A 27,609-nucleotide genomic window follows, 5' to 3' on the forward strand; every position below is an offset into this window, starting at 1 on the left:
AAAATCATGGAACCAACTGAAATGCCCATCAATCAACAAGTGGATAAAGAAACTGTGTGTGTGTGTATATATATGTGTGTGTATATATGTGTGTGTGTGTGTGTATATATATATATGATGGAATACTATGCAGCCATAAAACGGAATGAATTAACAGCATTTGTAGTGACCTGGATGAGACTGGAGACTGTTATTCTAAGTGAAGTAACTCAGGAATGGAAAACCAGACGTCGTATGTTCTCACTGATATGTGAGAGCTAAGCTATGAGGACGCAAAGGCATAAGAATGATACAATGGACTTTGGGGACTTGGGGGAAAGAGCAGGATGGGGGCGAGGGATAAGAGACCACAAATACAGTGCAGTGTATACTGCTCGGGTAATGGGTGCACCAAAATGTCACAAATCACCGCTAAAGAACTTACTCATGTAACCAAATACCACCTGTACCCCAGTAACTTATGGACTAAAATAAAATAAATAAAAGCATTATCAACCTACCTCCCACATATTACCTTCATTCCTACAATTTGCTTTTTCCCTTTTTCTCTGCTGATATACAACTTCGCTTCCTTCAAAACATATTTCAAAGTCCAACTCATCATGGATCCCTCTTAAAGTGCCACTTCATCCTCTAGCCCTAGCTCAGATCTGAATTATAGCACTGATGGCCAGAGTAATTATGAATGATAATACTAACTACTTATTGTATTTTTGTCATGTGCCAAGCACTCTGTTATGTATTTTACATGTAGTAACCCTAATCCTCCCATCCTGAGAAGTATTATTATCCCTAATTTACAAATGAGGAAACTGAGACTACAGTGACACGCTCAAGGCCACATGAACAGCTATTATGTGGCAAATCCAGGGTTCAGACTGTGACTTATTTGGCTGCCACGCCTGTGTTCTTTCTCTCACAACACATACTCACTGTGGTACTGCACTGGATTGATAGTGACTTGCTTTGTAAGTATCCCCCCCACCCACCACTATCACCAAAGAAAACGTATGTTTCTCTTATATGTCCTCAATATGCTTGTTGAATTGAGTTGAACAGCTTAAAGCCAGAAAACACATCTCCTATTTTTTTAATATATTCCATCCTTGTGCTCAGCACATAAGGTAATCATTAAATGTTAATGACTAAGTGAAATGGAATAAAATCAGTGTTGTGGTAGCCATTTTTAAGCTTTAAGAGTTTAAATGTGCAGCCCATAGACAGCACCACAGCTGGGAGTGCCATATTGCCATTAAGCCAGAAGGTGGATTCACGGGATGGAAACATTGAAAACAGACACCACAAGAATGGTTAAGTCAGTTTTCCAAACCACTTTCTACAAGTAGCTACTGCTTTCTCCCCCATAATAATTTCACAATGATTAGCCTGCTAGGTGAGAAATCCCAGGCAAAAACCTGCATCTCAGCAGAGTTTAGGGCAACCACTTAAGTACTGGGTCAAGGTGGGAGGTGATGGGGACAACAGGTAGAGTCATTCCCATCTAGCTGGTCAAAAGTGTAAGATAAATGCCATCTAGATATCTATTATGGGATTCATCTTTCAAGATAAATGTCTTTATTCTTACAATTAGCTTGAAAAAATGCAATCTCACATTCCAACACATATGGATATCAAAATGCATATTTGGTGAGGAATGGTGTCTTATGCTACCAATTTCTGCTTCCTTTGCTTTCTTTGCTCATAGCACAAAATTTCAAACTTTTTTGCCAAAACCTTACTATGTAGCTTTTTAACTTAATTAAATATATAGGCAATTACTGACACCATCTGTCTTCATAGAAAAAGAACAAGAAATGACACAAAAGCCTGGGATTCTGATGGGGATGTTTAGCAAACAAAATCTTCTAGATTCACTATAGTAATATTTATTTTTAAGAGCCCTTCTGTCATTTTAAATTATTTATGTTTCTTAGAAATAATGAATTTGAATTATACTTGGAAAGTGGTGGCTTTGGTATGATTTTTTTAAAAAAAGGAAATATCAGATAATCCATTGCTTTTTCAGTAAAACAAAAACTTAAACATGTCGTTGAACATCTGTTACTAGTACAGTCTAACACAGCACTTAAAATCCTTTAAAATCCCTGAAAACCTTTATCAAGTTACATGAATCTTTTGCATAAATGGAACTGTTTTAGCAATATGTATGTTCCTTTAAACATATATTTTGCTTTCTTAAACATAAGATTCATTGTGTTCCCTATTGTTCTGAGCCCTTATAAATAAATAAATAAATGAAATTGCTTCTCTTCTTGAAGACTTTGTCTTCCCCTGTCGTGTTACATTCCTATCCCACCCCAGAGTACCTACCTTATGTCTGCTTTTTTGTTTGTTTTTGAGACGGAGTTTCACTCTTGTCGCCCAGGCTGGAGTGCCGTGGTGCAGTCTCGGCTCACTGCAACCTCTGCCTCCTGGGTTCAAGCAATTTTCCTGCCTCAGCCTCCCGAGTAGCTGGGGTTACAGGATGTGCCACCACACCAGACTAATTTTTGTATTTTTAGTAGAGATGGGGTTTCACCATGTTGGCAAGGCTGGTCTCGAACTCCTGACCTGGTGATCCACCCGCCTCAGCCTCCCAAAGTGCTGGGATTACAGGCACGAGCCGCCACACCTGGCTTGTTTTTCAATCTTTGTAGATGTCTCCACAAATGTCTTAATATGTAAATGCTATTGAAACAAGCTACTGGAGTCTGATCCGGTAGTCAGGAACCAATACAAGTCCAAATAATGCAACAAAATTCACCTCCCTTACAGAGGACACAGGTAGGAAATATAAAGAAGAACAGGGAGTTTCCCTGTCATTAGCAGTTACCACCAGGGAGGACAACTGTGTTCCCCTGCAGCTCTTCCCCAGAATTGGAGGGAGCATATTTCAAATGCCACGTGGCAGCAACTAAGTTCCGAAGTCAAATAGAAGTGTGCAGGACACAAGGACATTTCTGAAGAGGCTCAATAGAAAGACATTTCTCAAAGAAATGGCACTGTGAAACTTCCATTCATATGAAAGACTTATGGCATACCAAGGAATATGTTATCCCGGATTTTGAGGGAAAGCACCAATGTATATGTTTTATACTTTTTATTCATTTATTAATGAAAGAAATTTGAAGAACGTAATTTCACGATGATTTTCTACAAATTGCCTCGAAGATTCTGTATTTAATGCTTAGCAGATACAGGTAGAGCTAAAACTAAGAATTTACACTTATCTGCCATGACTCAATAGCGTTCTAGTGTATTCTTCTGAGAGGAAGCTATACATTAAGAAACAGTGCATTGAATTTTAGAAGAGGTAAAGGGAAAGGACGGGGAAAAGAGGAAGGGAGGAAGAAAATACCACCTTTAATGCCATTTCTTTCATTTGCTAGAAAACGAACCCAGGGACAAATGGTATCAGAGGGGGCCTGTTAGTTAAAAGCAGCCTCTGGGGTGAAGCTCAGCAGAGCAGAGGTCTACCATAGCAGCTGAGCCCCGACAGGCCAGCGGGGACTGTAGAACATTTACTCAGGTGGAACTCCAGGGTGCCTTTCAGCCAGCATCTACTCAATTGAAATTTTTCCCAGGGCCCCTAAAGCTCCACCCATGTGTTTCTGGAAAGTGCCACAGGACTTTTATTGATCACAGGTAGGAACCTTGGCTTTTTGCCTGTACTGAAGGACCGTATTTCTTTGTCCTCATACAGCTCCTATATCATAGGCTTTCAAAGTGCTTTAGAGACAAATAATGGGAAAGGTGAGACAGAAAGGTGTTAAGTGACTTGCCCAAAGTCCCACAGTAAATCACAAGCCTTCCCTGGCTTCAGAGCTGTCTGGCAATTGGGGAAGCTTCTTGCTGTGGCTGCCAGCATCACAGTGCCCTCTCACATTCTGCCAAACGTTTGTTTCCCTCGCCAGGCCGAGAGCAATCACCAGGGTCAAGCACAGTCGAGAAAACCTGGCCTTTTGGGTTAGGCAAACCTGGATCTTCATCCTTGCCCTGCCACTGAGCTATGGAACTTGGCACGTTTCTTGGGTTCTTTGAGCCTCAATTTTCCCTTCATAAAATGGGAGTATGAATACCTACCTCATAAGGTTGTTCAGAGGATGACAGGAGCAAATACCACAGTGCCTTGCACTTAATAGGCCCTTAATCTACATCAGTGTCCCTTCCTCTTTCCTTTCCCAAGTCTCCCTCCTTGAGTCTGTCCTACATGACAGCTGCAAGGCTGTCATGATAGAAGTAGATACTACTTCTATCGAGAGTGCTGTGCTGGGTGTTGTACAGGATGTAGGTATGAAAAAGATCACTGCTATCCAAAAGGATGTCCTACTAGCCTGACAGGGTGCTGAATCTTTCAAACACCAGAGTCTGTAGGCAACAGTGGCAAAGTCATGGAATCCAGATTCATCTCTCAGATAACTGAATCCAAAAGGTTCCCTTATGATAAGCATGTAGTACCTGGGACTCAACCCTCTACCATCACCAAATTAGTTAGGATGTACTGGATTATTGGGTTAACTTGATGGGGTTGAGGAAGTGTCCCCATGGAGGGAGGGCATAGAGCTTGCAGGGAGCCCCACACCATAGAAGGAGTCTAGAGTGCTTGGAGTCCCCTGGGATGAGCAACCGGAGGACAAGAGGAAGGTGGAAACATCTGGGACAAAGCTTTCCTGAGCCACCAGCCTGCTACCTGAGCAGCCCCTTCTCTTCTGGGTTTGACCATGTCCAGCCCCTCTCAGTTCAGAAACTGATACAAAATAAAAGCCTGCTGTGGTGAGTCCAAGCAACAGATTACCTTTTAGAAAAGTGGCACTGTCCTCAGAGCCGAGTCTTTTTGCTGATGGAGCCAGATTTATGCTAATATATATTCTTTCTTCCAGATCATGACTGCTTATGGTGTCCCATATATTAACCCTCACTGGGCATTAGTTTGCTTTCGTGTCTGTAGCAGGTACTTTTTACCCATACCTGACAAAGCTTTTTAAGGTTTAGACTAATACCTACAATAAACTCAGAAGGCGGTTTGGGAGGTGGTTTATCACAGGCTCCCACACTCAGTCATCATTCTCACACTCAACTAGATTCAAACAAGTGGCCGTATACATTGTACAGGTATCCATTGTAGATGTGTGTGTATGTAACAGCTTTAGTGTGATACCATACACTATAAAATTCACACTTTTAAAATATTCATGTCAGTGGTTTTTAGTATATTCACAGAGTTGTACAACCATCACCATTATCTAATTTTACAACATTCCTCAACACCAAAAAAGAATGCTGTATACATTAGAAGTCACTCCTCATACCTCCTTCCCCACAGCCACTGGAAACCATTTTCCATCTCTATGGATTTCCCTATTCTAGACATTTTATATAAATGGGATCATACAATAGGTGGGTTTTTGTGACTGGTTTCTTTCAGTTTCTGTAATGTTTTCAAGCTTCCATCATGTTGTACCACATATCGATGCTTTGTTCCTTTTTATGGTTTAATAATATCCCATTGTATGGCTATACCACATTTTGTTGATTTATTCATCAATGAATGGATATTTGAGTTGTGTCCACTTTTTGACTGTTATGAATAACGTTGCTATCGACATTCATATAAAAGTGTTCGCATAAACATGTGTTTTCCTTTCTCTTGGTTATATACTTAAGAGTAGAACTGATGGGTCAAATGGTAACTCAAAGTTTAACTTTTTAGGAACTGTCAAACTGTTTTCCAAATCAGCTGTACCATTTTGCCACCTCACTAGCAGTATAGAAGGGTCCCGGTTTCTCCATATCTTTGCCAACACTTGTTATTGTCTTTTTATTTCAACCATCCTTGTGGGTGTGAAGGAGCATCTCTTATCTGTGTTTTCAAGGAATATTTTTCCCCTTGTGTTATTTGATTGAATCACCCAGCAAAGATTCATTGGGCACTACTTCTATCAGGAGTGCTGCGCTGGGTGTTATACAGGATGTAGGTATGAAAAAGAGAGGTTCTTGCTCTCAGTCTCATTCTCCTCTCTAGGAATTTCCCGAAAGTAAACAAACTTGCCTTGAATTAGAAATCAAGGGCTCTGAACCCTGGTCTGAACTCTACTCCTGACCAAGTCTCTTCCCCTTGTGAGCCTCATGCCTAGGGTTTGAGGGGATTGGGCTAGACCAACTCTAAGGCCATAGCTCAGACAGTCCATATTTCTTGCCTATACATTCTGCAACCAAGGTTGTTCTTTGTTTAAAAATTCTGGTTTCCTGGAACTGTCAAGGGAACTGGGAAGGAAAGGGGAACTCTGCAGCCAACTCATTGCACTGATTAGGTCCAATGCCACATGCTCATCCTTACCGAGAGAGGATTTTGTTTTGCACAATGGTCATCAAAGGCGGTTCATAGGAATCTTCCCCAAAGGGATCCACAGAACAAGAGCTCTTCTGCTTTGAAAATCCTCACAGAAGCCTTTTGGAGATCATTTGCAGTGACAGTAAAGGAGCACTTCTCAACTAAAAGAATCCTTCACCAGCCCCCCACCAGTTATTAAAGAGGGAGAATAACTATCTACAGTATGGGATTACTACATTGAATTGCCATGGAAGGCACATATACAATTACTGAAATAGGTTATAAAAATTGTGTTTTCATGTTTCTTATAAATTAGTGCTTAATGTCAAAAATAAGAAAGTAGCATTCCAAAAATTCATAATAAAAAAGCAAAGAAATGCTTAAAAAGAAATGAATATATTCTGTATCTTTATAAACAATAGTTGGGCCATTGGTCTTGAAAGTAATAGAGGGAACATCACAAATTCATAGAGGCTGCAGAAGAAACTCAGAAAAGGAAGCAGAGAAGGCAAGAGTATATTAAAAGATTTGAGATTTTTTTTTTTTACAAAGGTGAAAAATATAAATACAGTGGCTGCTGATGAAAGTTTAAGTTTCAAGATTTTCCATTTTTGATCCTCAAATTAATTTTAGATATAGTTTCTGCATATCCTGAACGAATTTCCAAAGTCGCAGAGAAACTTCTGGCACTCCGAAGAAATTGATTTAATGCTGGCAATGAAGTGTCATAGAAAGAACTAGCCCAGAAGTCAGGAACTTGGGCTTTGATTCTAGTTCCTCCCCTAAATGTGGGACCTGAGAAGTCATTTCACCCCTCAGAGTCTTCACCCATAAGATGAAGAGATGAGAAGGATGGAGGTCATTCTCAGTCAGCCAGAACAGTGCTGGTTAAGACCTCCCTGAGCCCTGAGTATTTTTAGTTTTAGAGATTCCATCCTACATCATATCAAATGTATTAAAATCCATTTCATCTATTCCATGAGGATTATCATGGAACATGATTTACACATAACTGTATAAGTGTTGTGTTGTACTTGACTGACATGTTCCATTTGGTTGCTATTTTTAAAACATTGTTATTTTGCAGTTTTCTTTTCATATTTGGGAGCCAGGAATTTTTTTTTTTTTTTTTTTTTTTTCAGAATCCAAAAGTTTTGAAGGCCTTTGAAAATCATGGAAGCCTTAGGTACGCCTGGCCCTGAGTGTTAAGTGGCGGGGCACAGATGGTTTGCAACCTCTTACCCCACCGACTCCAAACACCCCATAAAAGGCAGTGTCCAAGGGGATTGGTACAGAGATGGAAGCTCTAGTTGCTCAAAGATAGTTTCATGGAGCTGTGATTTAAGTCATGCCCAAAAAGATTAGTAGGATTAATAGAGACAGAGGGGAAAGCCTCTATGCTGAACACCACAAGGCTCAATTGCTGACCGGGGTGACTGCCCTGTACTGCGACAACCGCTGTTCTTCACTACTCCAAGAGACCGGGCTATCCCAGCAGCTGCCACCAGGTGGCAACAAGCCAAGCGGCTGCTCTCCCTCTGCCTATGGCATTTTAATGTCATGCAAACAACTCTTACCAAATACCATAATCACATTAATATTTTACTAATTGAAAATTCTTATAGTGGGGTGTACCAACTCCTTTAAAATTAAGCATGAGGTGTGTTGTTTACCACAACGGAGAGCTCCATGCTATCTGGAGATTCAGTGATCCAAGTGGGAAAAAAAGATGTCACTTAGTAACTGCCTAAGAAAACGTGTTCTCTTTTTAATAGCTGGAATTCTGAAGCCTGTACTTAAATAGCATCTGCAAAGAGTTAAATGTGCTCCCTGTCTCTGAGAAGCAGGCAAGAACACAGAAGTCAAGAAGCAAGTGAATTCTTACACCTGCTCCAACTCTGCTCCCAACAGTTAGATGGGGAAGAAGTGGTCAGGACCCAAAACAGATTTATCTCTGCCAGGCCTCTGTAGTAATAGTCTCACACACTATCTCATTTAGCCACTGAATCCACACGTATCCCTCAGGGATAGATCCCATCAGGCCTGTATTAATAGACAAGGAAACAGGCCCAGAGAGGGGAAAGAAGTTGCTTAAGACCACAAGGCCAGCACTCCCAGCGAGGTCCTGTGACTCTGGTCCAGGGTACTCTCTGTCCTGAGAAAGCCATCCACCTCTCCCAAGCCGTGGTCCCCTCCAATCCCATTACTCTCAAGCTACTGTCATTTCTTTTCCCCCAACAAGCTGCCCCTGTCCTTCTCCACCTTACTGCATCTCCCTAAACGTGATGAGAAGTGGACTGAGCTGCCTCTGCCTTCTCCCATGGGGAAGGCCTCAGGTCCTATAGACCTCGCTTCTCACCAACCCAGGAGAATCTTGAGCCCCAGGCCCAGAAGTGAGAGCAGAGAAAAAGCTGCTTCCCTCCCGGGAACTGATTCTGAGAAAAAGTGCCTGAGATTTCAACCCACCCTCTATAACATGCTTTAACAAAGGCATCTCAAACTTAACACCCCCAAACCTGAAATCTTGATTTTACCTTCCAAGCTATTTCTCTGGCATTCTGCCCCAGTGGGAAATGGTAATGCTATTCTTCCATTTTCTTCAGGGTGGAAGTTCTGGAGACACTTTTGGCTCCTTTTTCTCATACTGAATATCCAATCCATCAATAAATCCTTTTGGTTCTACTTTTGAAAAATATCTATAATACAACCACTTCTCCCACCTTCCAGTTACCAGTGCGGTCCAGCCACCATCATCTCTCACCTCAATTACTGCAAGTCTTCCTAACTGGACTTCCTGCTTCCATCCTTGCCCCCTCAGGGCCTCTTGTCACTGCAGTCAGAGTCACATAAGTTAGCTCACATCACTCCTCCACTCATCACTCTCCAGTGCATTCCCAGCCTCCACAGCTGTAAGAAGGAAATAAGCCCTTGGCTGTGTACTTAGCCAAACCAGTAAAACAGAGGGAACCATGGCCTACCCGTGGCTGTATCCTCCACCAACCAGAGGAGCTGGGCAGGTGACTGAGCACTTGGTTTTACTCTAGAAAAAATCAAGTGGTCCAACGCTGGATTTTCTGTTGGATTGGGGCTGTGAATGCTGTGAACATGGGCAGAGGTGACGCACACATCCCTTGGCCAACCAGCTACTGAACATCGTGGGCCGTGCATCACAGTTTGCGCTGAAGGCCGGATGCCATTTCTGGCGTGGGTGAATTCTCAGTGCTGCATGTCTCAGAGTGGGCTTATTTGGAGGGCCTGTCTTTTAAAAATTCTCGGCAATATAATAAATACACACAATTCCCTGTTAGCCTCATAGATGCATCTGGAGGCAACAGAGGGAGGATTCACCCAGCCTACTATCCCCAGTGAGTGATTAGTTAAAGAAAGTGTGGCCCAGAGAGGCAACTTCTTTTGGGTCACAGATATTTGTCTCAGAACCTGATACCAAAAGCTGGGGCCTTTAGTGGGTCATTTATCCTGTCTGAAATCTCTGGTTCTTCTTACAAAAAGAAAAAGAGGAAGAAGAAGATAAGAAAACTTTGAGATGAGTCTGCAGAGCATCTATGGATTCATAAAGCTCTGAAATCCTGATTCTTCAGTGAGTGTTATTTGATCTATAAATTAGTCTCTGAGTCCCATACGTGCCCTGATGCCCATAGGAGAAGGGTGGCAAGAGGCCACACCAAACCCTCTGCTAAGAACTTTATTTGCACAGAATGTAGGGCCTGAGCACATCTGCCCACATCTGTGTGCTCTGCCACCCATTCATCCCGCCTGTCACCAGAGAGAGGCAGAAGCAGCAGGGGTGAGCAGGCAGCCTCCATCTGCTGAGAACACCTCAGGCAAAAAGGGCTCAAGACCGGGCTTCTCTCCCATCCCTCCCCACACAGAAGCATGTCACTACATTGTCATCTCAAAGCTTGCGGCCCAGATCCTGGGAACAGAACAATTCTGGGCAAGCTCACGTCTGCCTGACTCCTGCCCTGTCTGCTGGCTCTCACCTGCCCAGGCCTCCAGATGCAGCTGTGGTTCACATGGCATCCAGCACAGTAGCAGTCAGGGCAGTGGACAGCAGGGGCCTCTGCAGCACTTCTGCCCGCCCCACCCCACTGGCCCTGCTCCTTTGCAGGTTACAATGCACTTCTTTACAACCAATCCAATAGAAATAGAATTTGGCCGGGTGCAGTGGCTCAGGTCTGCAATCCCAACACTTCGGGAGGCCAAGGCAAAAATATCGTTTGAACTCAGGAGTTTGAGACCAGCCTGGGCAACAAGATCTTGTCTGTACCAAAAAAAAAAAAAGAAGAAGAAGAAGAAGAAAGAAAAGAAAAGAAAAGAGAATAAAAGAAAAGAAAAAAGAAAAGGAGCAGGGTTTGGTGGTGCAAACCTATAGTCCTAGCTACTCCTGGCTGAGGCGGGAGGATCACTTGAGCCCAGGAGGTCAAGGCAGCAGTGATTTTATTATTATCTTATTAATACTTTCTTATTAATGAGATATTATGCATTCTTTTTTACATCCTCAGTCTTCAAAATCTGGTGTGTATTTGTACCATTTCAATTGCTCAATTGCCACATGTGGCTAGTGGCTACCATATTTGATAGAGCAGATCTAGAATATACATGAAAGTCTATATACAGTTGCAGTTACCATGATTCTGCTAATGTTAACATTGGTAACATTTTGTTATATTCTCATCTAGTCTTTTCTACATATATTAGTTTTGCAAAGCTGAAGTCATGTTGCTTATGTAACTTTCTATCCTCCTCTTGCTGTTTTGTGCATCTTCCTAAATCATCAAAGGTTACTCACAACCACTGCCTCTAATTATATCAGACTATCCCATCACTTGGATGTGTCATAATTGTTTTAGCCACTGCCAAAATGTTGGACAGCAACAGTGTTTCAGTAATATAAGTAATGCTGAGATCATTATTTTTATATTCCTTGTGCTCTTAAGAGCAAAAACCTCGGTAGCATCCTAATCATTTTTAACAAAATGACCTTTGAATATCATCAATCAGTCAAACAACTGGCAACAAGTGATTTCTGACTGACAACTGAGACATCTTAGGTTCTCATCACTCACCTCTGACACCTGGTTCTGCAACCTAGGGCAGCCACTTCACTTTTCATGCCACAGTCACTCCATTTATAAACTGACTGTATTAGGTGATTTTTAAGGGTCTTTCCAGCCCTAACCTTCAGTGATATTTTTCCCTCACCCTCGCATCTAATCAATTAACCTGTCAAGCCAGTTATTATAAGTCATCATAAGCAAGTCATGTCAAAGCCACCACATAAACATTTCAAATTCATCCACGTCTCCCATGCCCACTCATAATGCTTTGTTCAGGCCCCCATCATTGCTCACCTAAAGTGGGACAAGATTACCTAGTGCTGAGAGATGAGGTTCTAAAGTTAACATCAGAGTCCCAAATCAAGAATAGGACTAAATGGGCTGGGTGCAGTGCTCATGCCTGTAATCCCAGCACTTTGAGAGGCCGAGGTGGGTGGATCACTTGAGGTCAGGAGTCGGAGACCAGTCTGGCCAACATGGTGAAACCCCCTCCCTACTAAAAATACAAGAATATGATTAAAGGAGAGGTGTGAGAACACATGAGCCTGGCACGGAGGAGGTGCTCAGTGAATATTTGCTGCATTTGAATCTGAAACCAGCCTCAAGTGACCCACCTGGATCTCATTCCCTGAAAGTTATGGAGGAGGAGTTCACAGTGAAACACTGGAATTGCGAATGCACCCTGCTGTGTGCCCTGCCCCAGACACTAGGTGCTGCAGGAAGACAAAGACTTGGCAGCATCCCCTAAAGGGCTGACAGTCTAGAGGGGGAGATAGGAACCCCTGTGCACAAAACAAGCATGCCTCAGGCGGTGTCTTCAATGGAAAGACCAGATGGAGAACAGAACAATTATCTGAGCAAATCAGGCAAGCCTGCTGTTGAAGAAAAGGCTGAAGGAAATTTGTCCTCCTGTTTCCTTTGAGAACCAAGGGGTTAGGGCAGCCAGAGGAAGCAAAAGTATTTCAGCTCTAGAAACAGAGTTCTGGTCTGTGCTGTATAATCTTAGACAAACTATGAGGCTGCTTTTTTTTTTAATCTCAGTATCTTCATCCGTAAAATGGAGATAGAGTAATACCAACCTGGCACAAACCTACCCACCTACTGGATTAAGTTGTTGTGAGGTTCAATAGAACAATTGCCGATGGGGAAAACAGTTATTAAAGGGGTGACCTAATAGCTAACATAGACAACGGACAACGTGCCTCCTAAGAATCTGCTCTGAAAGGAAATGTTTAGTCATCATAAAAACCATCTGTAATGAACTTTATTTGTTTAATTTTATTTATTTCCCTATTTTTATTAAATAGAGTTGGGGGGTCTCGTTATGTTGCCCAGGATCGTCTCGAACTCCTGGCCTCAAGCAGCTTCTCACCTTGGCCTCCCAAAGTGCTGAAATTACAGGCATGAGCCACTGCGCCCGTCCTGCCTTATAAATTATAAAGTTCAGTAAAGGCTGGGTGTGGTGGCTCATACCTGTAATTTCAGCACTTTGGAAGGCCAAGGTGGGCGGATCATGAAGTCAGGAGTACAAGACCAGCCTGGCCAAGATGGTGAAACCCTATGTCTACTAAAAATACAAAAACATTAACTGGGCGTGGTGGCAGGCGCCTATAATCCCAGCTACTCCGGAGGCTGAGGCAGAGAATTGCTTGAACCTGGGAGGCGGAGGTTGCAGTGAGCCGAGTTTGCACCACTGCACTCCAGCCTGGGCGACAGAGTGAGACTCCATCTCAAAAAATAATAATAATAAAATAAAAAATAATTATAAGGCAATTTCATGTGCATTTATTTTGTTTACAAAACCCTGTCAGTACTATCATTTGCTCCTTTTACACTTAAGGATACTGAGATTTTGCTCCTTTTACACTTAGCTTAAGAGAGCTTAACCAACTCATTGCAGTTCCCACTGTGAGGTCCAGATTTAAGCTCTCTGACTCCTTGGTTCTCACTCTTTCCCCTACACTGTGCTGCCTTCCTGTTAAAATCCTAATTACCAAAGCATTAATATTATTAACATAAATATTAATAATGTTTGTTATATAAGTTTCCCTTTGATCAAGGACACTAAAACCTCAAAATAGAAACTCTGAAAAAAAAGTCTGACATGCAAGAATAGCAAGTTCACTTTCTCATATAAAGGGAAAGTAGCTGTCCCCATCTGGTTTACATTTCATGCCATACAGCAGGAAATATTTAAGTTGACAAATAGGATATTTACAACTGCAACAGATACTTGGCAGTTAGTTTTTAACAATTGTTGCAAATGTGATTTATTTGCTATTATAAAAGGGTATTACTGTGCGAATATGACTCCTGAAATTAGCTTCAGTTTAGCAAGGGGCCTTGACAGCTTGACCTCTTAATATCCTTATAATGACGCCATTTACATTCAATGCTTACTCAAGTCACTCACTGCTAGATTTGTTTGAAAGGAGTCCACTCTAGGGCAGATGTATTATGTATTTTAACACACAGAGTTGGTGAGTGGGGCACTTTCCTTCTAAGAGGAAAAACTGTTTAATCAAGTCTTCATGAAAATGTGTTAGTTTCCAACTTCCTACAGTGAAAATGCATTATGCTAATTACAGCATACTCCAGAAATACTTCATGTTTTCTCCACAAGACATTTTCATGGCATGTCTTATATTAAACACAAACATGTTCTGATCTTCTGCAACTTTAGTTTTTAACTTCACTGGAGAACTGTTACACAGGATAAGGATTGGCTGGGTCAGGACCAGGAAATGGGAAGAACGTAGACTTGGAGTCAGGTAGAATTGGATTCAGATCCCAACACCACCACTTCCTAATTCAATGGACTTGGGTACCTCCCTGAACCTCAGTTTCTTCATCTGTGACATGGGGTTGTTATTTTTTAGGCTGCCACAGAGATCCGAGATATTTATAAAGCACCCAGCTTCATAAAACTGTAGGTACTTGATACATGGGGCCAGTTGTGTTTTTGTTGCTTGTTTAAAGCTCAATTGTCACCTTCATGATGCAGCCCTGACTTCGTTAGACAAACCCAGTCTGTCCTTTCTTTCTGCTTTAACAGTACTTTGTTCCACCCCATTATTTTATCACATATAACATTGTATTGTTTAATTGGATATGTATGTATCTGTCCATCTGTCTTCATCTTCTTTTTTTTTTTTTTTTTTGAGATGGAGTCTCACTCTACCACCCAGTCTGGAGTGTAGTGGTGTGATCTCGCCTCACTGAAACCTCTGCCTCCCAGGTTCAAGCGATTCTCATGCCTCAGCCTCCCAAGTATCTGAGATTACAGGCACACGCCACTCTGCCCAGCTAACTTTTGTATTTTTAGTAGAGATGGCATTTTGCCATGTTGGCCAGGCTGGTCTCAGGTAATTCTCCCGCCTGGGCCTCCCAAAGTGCTGGGATTACAGGTGTGAGCCACTGTGCCCAGCCTGTCTCCACCTTCGTGATGGCAGGGCCTATGCCTATTTACCTTTGACTCTCCAGTGACTAGGATGATGATATGCCTTGAACATTGAACTGAGGAGGATTCCAGGGGTGCTTCTGGATTCAATGTGGGGGTGGAGGATGACAAGGGCAATTAACGTTGATCTGCCACAGGAGAGGGAAGAGGTAACACATGACCTACTTTTATCATTGCCAGTTTAGCACATAGTAGCTGCTCAGTAAATATTTGTCAAACGAATTAATGGACATTACTCAGTTACCTAGCAGTTGACATTAACTTATAACTAAGGTCTATTTTTTAAAGCATTGAATTTTTATTTTTATTGCGTCATAGTATTCTTTTAATAACACTGTGATACAGCTAGGATAAGGTGTTATCACCAATTGACAATTGAGAGTACTGTGACCTTGTAGGATTGGTAAAATAAGATTACCCTTCACTCTCATGAGAAAATGGGGATAGACCTAAGACTTAGAGGCCAACCATAAGTTTCCCTTAAATATCATATTGAGGTTCCCAGAGGGGCTGTCACTGCTTTTTCCAAAATCAGGGCAAACTGCCCTTTCTCATATTCATCGCTCTTTCCCCCTCTTTCTGCTCTACTGTAGTTCCCCACCCTCCAAAGCTTCTGTCCAGTCTCATTTTCTCAGTAGAAAACCTGGCACTGACCATGTGCACTGACCTGCAGGCCATGGGCAGAAAAATCAAAGTCAACATGAGCTTTTCAAGGCTTGGCATCTCTGTCAGATTGTCTTGGCCAAGTATTTCTGTACCTTCCCGCAAGAACGTTGAATCTTCTGAATCAGACTCCATTTCTCAGTTGAACAATGTAGAAACAGAAGCAAAAACGTCTACTCTATTAAGACACGTGGTCACTGGTTTCACTTAGTCTGATGTAGTTTGGCCTGGTTGGGCAGAGGTGGGGCCTTCGCTACTGTTTGCTGATCTCACCCTCACTTCTACTGCTCCTGTTTTAATCAGGTGTGGGCAACGGGCCTTAACCTCGCATATAGTGACCAGCTGGCCCTGACTCAACTCACCTTATACCTGACAAATGGCCATCTGGATTGCAGTTTGAGCACCCTGGAAGTGCCCCGCTTTGTTCCAAAGGAAAGGAAGAAAACCAACCGCATTAGTGCGCTCTCAGTGCCGGTAAGCAAGAGATGCTTCCTGAAGGTTCTAGGTGTTCAGCAACACCCACTGCCACTGCCTAAGGTCTGTCTAGGAGCCAGGCTCTTTGAGTACAGGAAGAAGAGAGAGCCTCAGGCAAGTCACTGGACCTATCTGAGCAGGGTCTGGAAATGCGAATATGTTGGTCAGAGGAAAGGGAGGAGCCATTCCTGGATGAAGCTGCAATCTGTGGAAATGTGAAAGCGCATGGGGCTCTCCTCTCCTTTTTCCGGGCAGGTACACCTACACCCAATGCCTCAACTACCAGCTGTTTCGCACAAAACCCATATTGTTCTAGCCCAAGTCTCTTTTGTGAGCTTCAGATTCGTGGGTCCAAAATTCCATAGAACATATCCAAAACTGCATCCCTTTCGTCTTTCTTCCTCCTGTACTTCCTGTTAGTGGATCAGGCCAGTGGCTGATAAGATAACTCCTAGCCCCACATCCAGTCAGCAAGCAGGGCATATTGAGTCTAGCTGCTAAAATGCCACTAACCTGACCCCTCCTCTCCACAAAAATAGTGTCTTAGTTTCGGCTTCGGCCATCTCACACCTGTATTCCTCTTAAGATTCCCTGTCCCTGCCTGTCCCCTCCACCTAAACAGACACGGCAGCCAAGGTAGTAAGGTGGAAACCGAGTCTGAGCATGTTGTTCCCTTGTGTGTGATTGTGAACGGACTCCTGTGATCTTCAGGAAAATCCCACTTCCCAGCTTGGTTAAGGAGCCCCATCATGATCCGCCTCTTGCCACAGCTGCCGCCTACCCTTCTCGTCACTAGCTCCATCGGTGAGGGGGCTGGGGCCAGAGTCCTGTGGCTGGCTGCAGGTTACCAACCTCAGCACCCTGAATAACAAAGGGCATAGCCCTGTGGAGACAGTGGGCACTTGATTGAACAGGCTAGGTTGGTCATGGAGACAGAGAACAAAGGCCAAGGGGACCAGATGCCCTTTGTGCAAGAGTGTACTGGGGACTCTTTGGCCACACTGCTCTCACAGCTGCCAGAGGATTTCTTTGGCCTTTCCTTACAATAGTGGGCTTCATACTTTTTTGCAAATGAAACTGTACTTGAAATCCAAATATGTCAAACAGATAAAAGAGGAACTCTAGTGATTAATGGGACGCAACACGAGTGTCCCAGAGATACCTTTTCCAAGCGGTCTCCTTCCTCTCTGGTGAACCCCTTTGGGTCCAGGAGACACTTCTGGATTTGAATAACCTTTGTTTGACTCTTCCCAGGATCTCTGCAGTCACCATAAGGAGGGTACCTGATGTCTTGGGGGGCACAGACAGCCTCCTCCTTCCCCTCTTCTTCATCCAGTTGTCCAGTGAGGTACCAGGAAGAACCTTGCTCACAGGAATCCCCTTGATCTCATTCCTGAGTAAGAAGACAAGCAGAGTTGGACTAGAGAGGAGAAACAGACCTCTTTTAATTATGACCCAGGACCTTGCTAAGAGGCTTTCATGTCCAACTCCACCTGTGGCCTCCATCCTCAACAAAGAGACCTGAGAGACCCTATGTTCAATGCTAGAGGGAGAGACAGCAGTGACACTTGAGCCCTTCTGGCCTAAGTCTATGCCATTTCTGCAAGAAGCTGGGGGTCAGGTGTGGTGGCTTGCACCTATAATCCCAGCACTTTGGGAGGCCAAGGCGGGCAGATCATTTGAGCCTAGCAGTTCTAGACCAGCCTAGGCAACATGGCAAAACCCTGTCTCCACAAAAATACAAAAATTAGCCAGGCATGGTGGAACATGCCTATAATCCTAGCTACTGGGGAGGCTGAGACAGAAGGATCACTTGAGCCCTGGAGGTCAAGGCTGCAGTGAGTCATGATCGTGCCATTGCACTCCAGCCTGGGTGACAGAGTAAGACTCTATCTCAAATAAATAAATAAAATAAAAAGCTGGAAGCAGAGTGGTATTCAGCACAAGACTTCCAAAGACAATTGCAGCTTTTAAGTATGTTGCTTCAGAAGGCTATCAGTGGAAGTTTTGTGCTTTGAAAGTTGCCCATAGGTTTCATTCCTAGCTATAGGCAACATTCTTCTGTGATCAAGTCTTAAACACTTTTAGAAACTGCATGCACACAAAAGGGAGGCATTATGATCTTCAATAAGGCAAATGCCTCTTCAATCACTGGAGAAAAGCTATGCAGGTTTTCTGATCTAGCAATAAATTGAAAGTGCTTTTCATTTTAGAAAGATATAAACAGATATTCCCACCTTGGTGCCACTATGCTTGGGTTGTGCACACACCCTCCTGTGCATGTGTACACACATGATCAGCGATTTTTTAGAAAAGAAGCATGTGCACATGCATACACAGTACAACTCACAAGCAAATCGAAGCTTCCGGAACAAGTGTGAACAGACTATGATGCTGTCAAGTTTATGATCAGGCAGTTGACAGCCTCCTTTGAAGATTGAAGGAGAAGAAAATGAACAGATGAAACCACAATGATAATCAGAGCACATTCAGAACTAATGCCTATAAAATGCTTCTAGTGTGGGTCCTTTTCTTTAATAATATGCTCTATAGAAGGAAAGCAAACCCCTTCCTGGACTCTCAGAAGAGCTGTTGTCTCATCTCAGAAACAGGGGGCAGAACTGTCACTCAGACCCGTTTAGACCAGGTGAGTGGGTTTCTGATTCACTGACCTCCACAAAGAACCACAACAAGACCTGATAAATCCCAGACGTGCATGTTTTAGAAATGAAAAGGAATCACCTAACAGTGTTTTAACTTTCAATTAATGTTCTGTTCAAACCGGCATCAATCATCACCCTTTTCTGTCAGTTTTCATTCTTCCTCGCCCTTTCTGGACCCTCCATACCATGGTTGGTGAGTGTCCAAAAGGGAACATCTTTGCAAACATCTAACACAACCCAAGTCATTTATACACATTTTAGCAGCACATGATCTATAATGAATGATTAAGTAAAACCTTTTGTGTTAAATTATGATGTTAATAATGATTCTGTCTCCTGTAATTTATTATAAATTCTCAAATGCTTTGGGTTTGATTTTGATAGAATGCAACAACAACAGAGTTTATATGATGACTTTATTTTTAGAACTCCTTTTTTGAAGGCACACATTTCCCTGCTACTGCTGCTACTGTAATTATGTACAAAACCAATCACTCATTAGAGTTAGGATACATTATCTTCTAGACAGATGAGGCTAAATAAGCAACACATTAATAATTCAGAGAGCAGTTCATTATGCATGTGGATGCCTGCTTCGTAACTGAAATAAGAACCTCATCAGCCTCTGCCAACCCTTAAACAATAGTTCTGTGTTATTGCAGCCACATTCAAGTTTACGCTTGTTAAACTGCTACTTGGATTATTTTATCAAACATTCATTTATTTGTGGTCCCTTACTGCCGAGAACAGATTTTGGAAGCTCCTTTTTTAAGTTAATGATTTGAGCAATGGGTGTTATTAATTCTCAGAATATTATAAACATGATTAATTTTCAGGCAGAGATTTATTACATAAGCATTTCAACTATGTCAACTGAAATGCATCACTGTCAAAACAAGTATCATGGCGAAAATAGAATATGTTCCACACTTCAAGTGCTGGTGCTCAGAACTAAATCAATTTAAACTGTGGCTGAAGCAAAATTATATTCTCCAGTGAAAAGGAGTATTTTGAGCTTCCTTTATTTAGCTTGAAGCATTCTTGTTAGATTGTGATTTAGAAAGGTAGTTTAATAAGACTAGACTTCTACCAAGAATATTTTGTCTTTTATTTTTTTCTCTTGTTTTACTAGAAAAGGCTAACCTCTGAAATTCCCACCCATTCCAAATGTGGCCAGTGGAAATTTGGAGTGAAGAGTACTGGTCTGGGAGTTAGGGATCATGAGTTCTGATCTTCTCTTCTGGCCTCAGTTTCCTCATGTGTAAAATAAAGGAGGGCTACATGGTCCCCAAGGTCACTTGGGAGATTTGATTTTATGGGGCCTATAGAAAGGACTCTGCACCAAGCCTGGCCCCGGCAGCCTCATGTGTTATGGATGGCTGAAGGAGGGGACATCTCTTGTACGGGGACACAGGAAGGGCCCATCCCTCTGTACTACAACCTTTGCTTAAAAGGTCTTTTTCTTGCAGGATTTTTTAGAAAGGAGTAATATTGTAACAGGTTATATTCTAAGTTCTCATCAGCCTTTACCTTAGCCATCAGTTACTACTTTCAGCAAGAATCAACTACAAGTAAATTCTGCAGATATTTACCCAATGCCTATTTTGTGCCAGGCACTCTACTAAGCACAGAGGATATAAGGGTGAGTAGCAAAGCGCTCTGGTTTATCAAAGGACACAGAGCTTTTACTCCACCCCAAGTACTTTATTAAGTGCTTTCCAAGAATCTTTTTGCAGTCCAATATATTAGGCAGGTGCTGTTATTATGCTCATTTTTAGAGAGGAAGGCGAGGTTAAGAGATGTTAAGCATTTGTTAAAGGTCAGTAGGCAAGGGAGTAGGGAAGCCAAGATTTAACCTCGGCCTGTGTTTAACTGTCACGTGTTCCAACATGCCTTGCATTGGCTGAGGATCAGTGATCCAGCCCCAGACTGGAGCCTGTGCTCACCCCTAAAGAAGTCTCTTGTTGAGGCCATTGAGAAAGCTATTCTTTGAAAGGAGGATGTATTTCCCAGTGTGACAAGGTTGTCTCCAGGAATATTGCCATTATCCATTGGCTTCTCGTCTGCTCTGAGCTCAGCCTCAGCTTCTGAGTCTCACACAGAAGCATTAAATAGACCGGATGTTCATAGAGGATTTTAAAAAGGACATGTAACTGGACATGGTTTCCTATACATAGCACAGATTTCCAAGCAAATAACACAGAGCATGGAAAAGAGCATGTCACTGATACCACGAACCATGTAGAAAAGCTTGACTATGTTTTTTTAAAAAATGAACAGTTCACACACTAAAAATAGGCATGAAATATACATCTTCAACTTTTCCAAATCAAGTTTAGTGGGGTTCTCATTTAATTTTTTGAAATACATAATATATTCACATGGTTCAAAAGGCAAAAGGTGGAAGCAGTCACACATTGACAAACCTCCTTCCCACTAATTAGTTCCCACCTCATCCTACAAAGGTAACCACCATTCTGTGTCATATATCCTTTCAGAGCATCTTTTTACATACACAAGTAAATACACATACAGGTGATCCTTTTCCCCCTTTTATACCCAAAATGTAGCCTACAATACATACTGTTCTGAATCTCACTTTTTTCTTTGGAGAGCTTTCTTTAACACTTCATAAAAATGTTCTCATTTCTTTTTTTTCAGATTCAGACACCTGAGCAGTATCATTTCTTTTTTACAGCAACATGTTATTCCATTACATGGATGTGCCATAATTTTTCTACCCCATGGGTAGATTTTTGGGTTGTTTCCAGTTTTTTCCTATTACAGTGCTGCAATGAATAACTTTGTATATTCATTGTATATTCATTTTTTTTCAGATATATCTTAGAATATATACCATAAAGTGGAATTTTGGCTCAAAGGACATAACCATTTTTAATTTCAATAGATATTTCCAAATCATGATTTCTTTTTTGATCCTTGTCAAACCTAGATAAATTGTACAGCATCAGAAGAGACTAGTTTTTACAAATCAACCTTTTAATAATGATGTTTTCTATTTGTATAATGCTTTATACTTTAATTATACATGAGCTTATTCTATCCCCATGATAACCCCAAGAAATCGATGTCAAGGATTATTATATCCATTTTACAGAATAGGAAACTGAGGCTAAGCAAGGTTAAGTGAGCTGCCCAAGTCATAAAGGTGGTACATAGCAAAGCCCAGGTCTTCTGATTCAAGTCACCTTCTGATGAAAAGGTTTATTGGTTAGTTGGTCAGTTTTAATTTTAAATAATTGACCTTATCTTTGAAACTATTTAGTTTAATATGTGAAAATAATTGCTAACATTCATTGAGAGCTTACTATGTGCCAGACACTATTCCAAGGTCTTTATATTCTCACCTAATCCTCCTCTCAATACTCCTATGCTATTCACTTGTGCTATCAGGCTGGATATAAGACAAACCTAGGTGATTGATAGTTTTTTCCTGTATAAAGCGTGCAGTTGGCTAAGTCTTCTAAAAAGTAGGTGTATCTTGTAAGTATTATTCTAATGCATTTATTTAGCACTTAATATGTGCCAGGACTTTCACCAAGCATCAGGAGACAAAGATACTTGACAAAGTCCCTATCCTTAAGGAGCTGAAAAGAAAGGCCATAGAGAGAGAGAGATGTTGCTATTAAAATAGATAAAATACACAAGGAAATACCACAAGGCCTCATTTAAATGCCATTTGAGTGGCAGACCCTCAGCTTGCTGCCAGAGTTCTCAGGGGAAATGACTGTGAACTGGCAGGGACAGGGAACACTTTACTGAAAACACAGAACTTGATCCTGCCTTAAAGACTAGAACAGTCACTAACTGGCAAGGAGGGGAGGACGTCCCCTAGCAGATGGCACAGAGTCCAAAGAAACCTGTGGTCTGCTAGGAAAAGGCAGTGAACCAGTTGGACTGGAGCACAGAATTGGGGAAGTGCGGAGCAGGAGAAGTAGTTGGAAGGGTGCACTGAGCAAGTTTGGGGAGGTCTACCCACCATACAGGGGTCTGAATTTCACCTTGAAGGTGAAAAGGCCTGAATATTTCTGAGTAGAAGGATGACACTGACCAACCTGTGTTAGGGGAAAATGATTAATCTGGTGATACTGTTCAGAATCCCAGGAGAAGGGGGAAGAGTAGGGGGGAAAACAGCCTGGGAAGTTACATTTATTGTAGATCCAAAATCCTTTCAAAGGAACGACAGCAAAAATAGTAGCTACCATTTATCAGGTTCCAGGCACTGTGGTAGGTGCTTATTTAATCGTCAGAAGACAGAGAATTTCAATGATCTGTTCAAGATCACACACATAGTAAGTGGCCTTGTCAGGTTTTGAACTTCTTTCTCACTCCATATAACCTTTCCACTCTTTCCACTACAGAATTATGCTTGTATCCTCACCTCTAACTCTCCAGGCAATAAAGGTCTGGACTAGGATGGTGATGGTTATGGAAAAGAAGGTTGGCAGACATGTACCATATATCCTGGCTCTTCTTTCAGATTTTTTATGCATCGCAAGCCCCAGTCTGGGAGGAGGGGGAGTTGCACTCTGCATCTCTAGTGAAGAAGAAACCTCAGGGTAGCCCGCCCTTATGTGTTGTCTAGTAATCATGTACTACTGGACAGTAAGCTCTTCTGCTGTGCTTTGGAGCCAAGATACATAGTATTGCTAGATCGTGCTACCACATGCCTGCCTGCCTACCTCTATTGCTGGCTGGGGCCTGGTCTTGGTTTTTCTTTATATACTATGGCAACATCAGACAAGTTTAGAAGACAAAAATAACCTTGGAATTATCTTGTGAATTCATGGCAATTACCATGCAATTACATGCTCAGTAACCACAATGGAATTCGAGAGTGTATACAGTTCACTTCCATGTGCAAAAGCCCATGCTTCTGGGCTTTTCAGTGTGAAGGTGAGAGCATGGCCAGCCTGGTGTGGCAGGGCGAGCAGGCCTAGTGGCCATGCCCTTCCAGACATACTGGCCAGCTGGGCCAGAACTTCTCCAAGCCAGTTCTTGTTACCCCACCAATTATTCCTGCTTAGTCCACCAGAGCCATGCTGTCCTCCAGCAGGCAAGACCCAGAGCGACTGCCCTGAGTTGTCCTCCTCTAAGGATGGCATGACTGTCCCCTGTGCCTTGTAATAATCACCTGCTTTTGCCCCAAAGTATTTATCAATGGGCAGTGTCTTTCTTGAATTACTTAAATTTCTTGAATTCAAATTATCCTTTGAAGAGTCTCTTAAGAGGGAAGAGCTATCCACCTACTCTATTTCATTTATTCATTCTCTTTTATGTAATAAACACCGAGTGCCTGTTCTGTGCTGGTATCATGCCCAAACTGGAGATTCAGAAACCAAACAGCGCCTGCCCCCAAACAGTGCCTGCCCTCAGAAAACTCCCAGTCATGGAAGGGAGACAACCAAGGGAACAACTCATGATAGGTCAGGGTGACAGTGTACAGCTGTGAGGCATATGAGGGTCAAATCAGATTTCTGTTGTTAGAAAAATCCCAATGGCTACAAATGGGACCCTACAAGGTGGGTACACAACTCAAGCTGTATTAGCCTGTGGGGGCCTAACACATCTGCAGATGTGGACTCTACTTGCATTTAGGATGAGCAGCCTTAACTGGCGGTACTGATGATATGACCTTCGGACACAAGACTTGATGTAAATGTTGAAGAAAAACATGCTCCCCCAATCACGTGTCGGGGGAGCATGTCACCAAAAGTGCCACGAAATCTGAGTGTGTGTGTGTGTGTGTGTGTGTGTGTGTGTGTGTGGAGAGGGAGAGATGCAGGAGAGGAAAGGATGTCTATTCTCTGCAGAACACTCAGTCAGCCCTAATTCCCCTGCGTTATCTCAGAGACAGGAGGTGAGCCGGAGGCCTGATTATAATGCATGTCAGGTCACTACGATTCCTTACAGCCAGCTCCAAACCAGCAGCACCTCCTTTTCCTACTCCTGTTCCAAGTCACTGCACAAGTCCGGGTACCTAGTTGCCCAGCACCTGTGCACCACCACAGTTCAAGAACCAAGCCAGGCACCTTTATCTTCTATGCCCTAAGGTTGCCATGGCCCTATATGCAGTTCTCCACATTTCCAGCTATCCAGAGAAAAACAGTTGATTGACTAAGGCGAATATCACATCTCACAAAGAACATGCTATAAAACTGCCAGGATCCAGTACTTTATCTCGTACATATTAAATGTTAAATGTTTTCAGGAAATACATAATGACAGCACTTTGGCCCTACTATCACCATTCTCTTTGGCATGGCTTTCACTGATAGACAAGCAAGATTAAGAAGAGCAGTTTCCCCAAAGAAAGAAAGCAGCAGCACATTTCTAATGTTGGCCACCTCAAGGAGGTGGTCCATGCTCAGTGACTTGCTGCCAAAGGTTGAAGTATGGGAAGAGCGGGAAAATACCTTTACAGCAGAGAAACCTATAAAGTTTTTTCACAAACTTCAAAAGCCACTGTAGCCAGGTGATAAAGGTTAATGTCATCAGTGATAAGTCACACTGATACCATCTATCTACCCTTGATACGAAGTGAGGAAAATGGCAGTTTGCCCATGTGGTCTTCCTCTCAAAAACACATTACTACAGTCTAATCAGGAGAAAAACATCAGACAAACTGAAATTGAGAGAGATTTCACAAAATGCTTGCCCATTACTCCTCAGAACTATTAAGATCATCAAACACAGGGAAAGTCTGTGAAGCCGTCACAGCCCAGAGAAACCTAAGGAGAGATGACAGCTAGTTACGGTGTGGTATCTTAGATGGGATCCTGAAACAGAAGAAAAGAATTAGGGAAAAATGAATGAAATAGAAATAAAGTATGGATTTATGTTAATAATAATGTAGGGCCAGGTGTGGTGGCTCACACACACACTGGTAATCCCCAGCATTTTGGGAGGCCAAGGCTGGCAGATTGCTTGAGCTAGGAGTTCAAGACCAGCCTGGGCAACATAGTGAGACCCTATCTCTACAAAAAATAATAAAATTAGCCATGTGTGGTGGCACACACCTGTAGTCCCAGCTACTTGGGAGGCTGAAGCAGGAGAATCACTTAAGCCCAGGAGGCACAGGTTGCAGTGAGCCCAGATTGCACCACTGCACTCCAGCCTGGGTGACAGAGTGAGACCCTGTCTCAAAAAATGAAAAGTAATGTAGCAATTTGTTCCCTTAGTTGTGGCAAATGTATCATAGCAATGTAAGATGTTAACAATAGAAGAACTGGGTGTGGGGGATATAGGAACTGTCAGAATTACCTTTGCAATTTTCTTGTTAATCTACAAGTATTCAAAAATTATAAGTTTATTTAAATATCTGTTTAATATTCAGTTGTGCTCCTTTCCAGACGCTGGCAACCAGTCGTTATGCAGTGATGACCACCCAGCTAAGACACAGCAATCTCTCACTGGTTTTCCACTACGTTTTTCTCCAGATCTGTAGGGCCCATGGCATTGGCTATGATCTGGAGGTATGAGGGGTTACAGTTGGCCAGGGGTGGACCAAAGGCATGCCTGTGGGTGATCTAGGTAGCTAATAATTTGGTGCCCCTTCAAACAGATATTCTTTAATATTAGTTTGATGTGTCTATAGAAAAAGGCTGATTGCTGCTTGGGGAAGAGCAGATACGCAACTCCACAGAAAGTAGCACTTAGTCCTGGAAAGTTCTACATCATCACCAATCTTGCACACCCACTTTGGTAAAGCAGGAGACATGCAAGCTCTCCAGACTTAGGATGCATTTTGGGGACCACCTCATGATCCTGAAGCAGGCCCTGAGCTTCTTGATCCCACCCAAAGCTGCTTATCAATGAATAGCTTCTGTCTTAGTCTGCTGGGGCTGCCATAACAATATAGCACAAGCTAAATGGCTTGAACCACAGAAATGTGTTTTCTCCCTGGCTGGCAGCTGGTACGTCCAAGGACAAGGCAGTAGCAGATTTGGTTCCTGGTGAGGGCTTGCTTCCTGGCTTGTAAATGGCTGCCTCCTTGTGGTGTCCTCACATATTGGAAAGAGAGAGAGAGATCTCTGTTGTCTCTTTTACAAGGTACCAGTTCCGTTAATCAGAGCGTCACGCCTACAACCTCATTTAACCTTAATCACTTCCTTAGAGGCCCTCCAATACAGTCACTTGGGAGGTTAGGACACATTTCAGTCCGTAGCATCCTCCTACCAACATATGATAATTTATTTCTGAAGGGAATGCTGATAAAAACCATTTTCTCTACTTTTGGTCTATTTCCAATGATACCAGGGGCCCCTGCATAGCTGCTTTATCCTGATGTAGCTGACTAGGGGCAAGTGCAATGCAATGTCTCCTGCCAAAAATAGAACCTCCATTTTGTGCCTAGAGACTCATGTTACTCCAGAGAAATAGTTTCATGTTTTTCCACTTTGATTCAGATTTTCAAGTCTCTCACATTCAGGGCCATTCTAAGACCCTGAGTAACCCTGTACACTCTTACTTATGGAAGACCCACTTCACAGCACCTCAAACATCTTAAAATATATTCATCTCCCACATTAAATATAAGGTATATATAATGACATAAGAATTGAGTAGTAACCAGTCGATCAGATGTTTTAATTTGTAGATATTCAGTTCTACATTTATTAACTTATATTCTTTATACTTGAGACCAGTACAATTTTCAAGGATCAAATTTTATAAGTTCTATTTTTCTTTTTCTTTTCTTTTTTTTTTTTTTTTTTTTTTGAGATAGAGTCTCATTCTGTCACCAGGCTGGAGTGCAATGCTGCAATCTTGGCTCACTGCAACCTCTGCCTCCTCGATTCAAGCAATTCTCCTGCCTCAGCCTCCCGAGTAGCTGGGATTACGGGCACGTGCCACCATGCCTGGCTAATTTTTGTATTTTTAGTAGAGACGGGGTTTCACCATGTTGGCCAGGATGGT

At 42.4% G+C, this 27,609-nt stretch overlaps 1 protein-coding gene across 1 annotated transcript in view; it reads left to right on the top strand.

The window, feature by feature from the left end:
- IQCH (IQ motif containing H) overlaps positions 1–27,609 on the top strand; it is a 259,181-nt gene that overhangs the window by 207,311 nt on the left and 24,261 nt on the right. Inside the window, exons 16-17 of the mRNA XM_073012272.1 lie at positions 15,836–16,006; positions 26,043–26,165. Coding sequence (XP_072868373.1) covers positions 15,836–16,006; positions 26,043–26,165 — 294 coding nt within the window. The remainder of the gene's footprint in view (positions 1–15,835; positions 16,007–26,042; positions 26,166–27,609) is intronic.

The sequence above is a fragment of the Chlorocebus sabaeus genome, chromosome 26 (genome assembly GCF_047675955.1).
Source record: "Chlorocebus sabaeus isolate Y175 chromosome 26, mChlSab1.0.hap1, whole genome shotgun sequence".
Classification (NCBI taxonomy): Eukaryota; Metazoa; Chordata; class Mammalia; order Primates; family Cercopithecidae; genus Chlorocebus; species Chlorocebus sabaeus.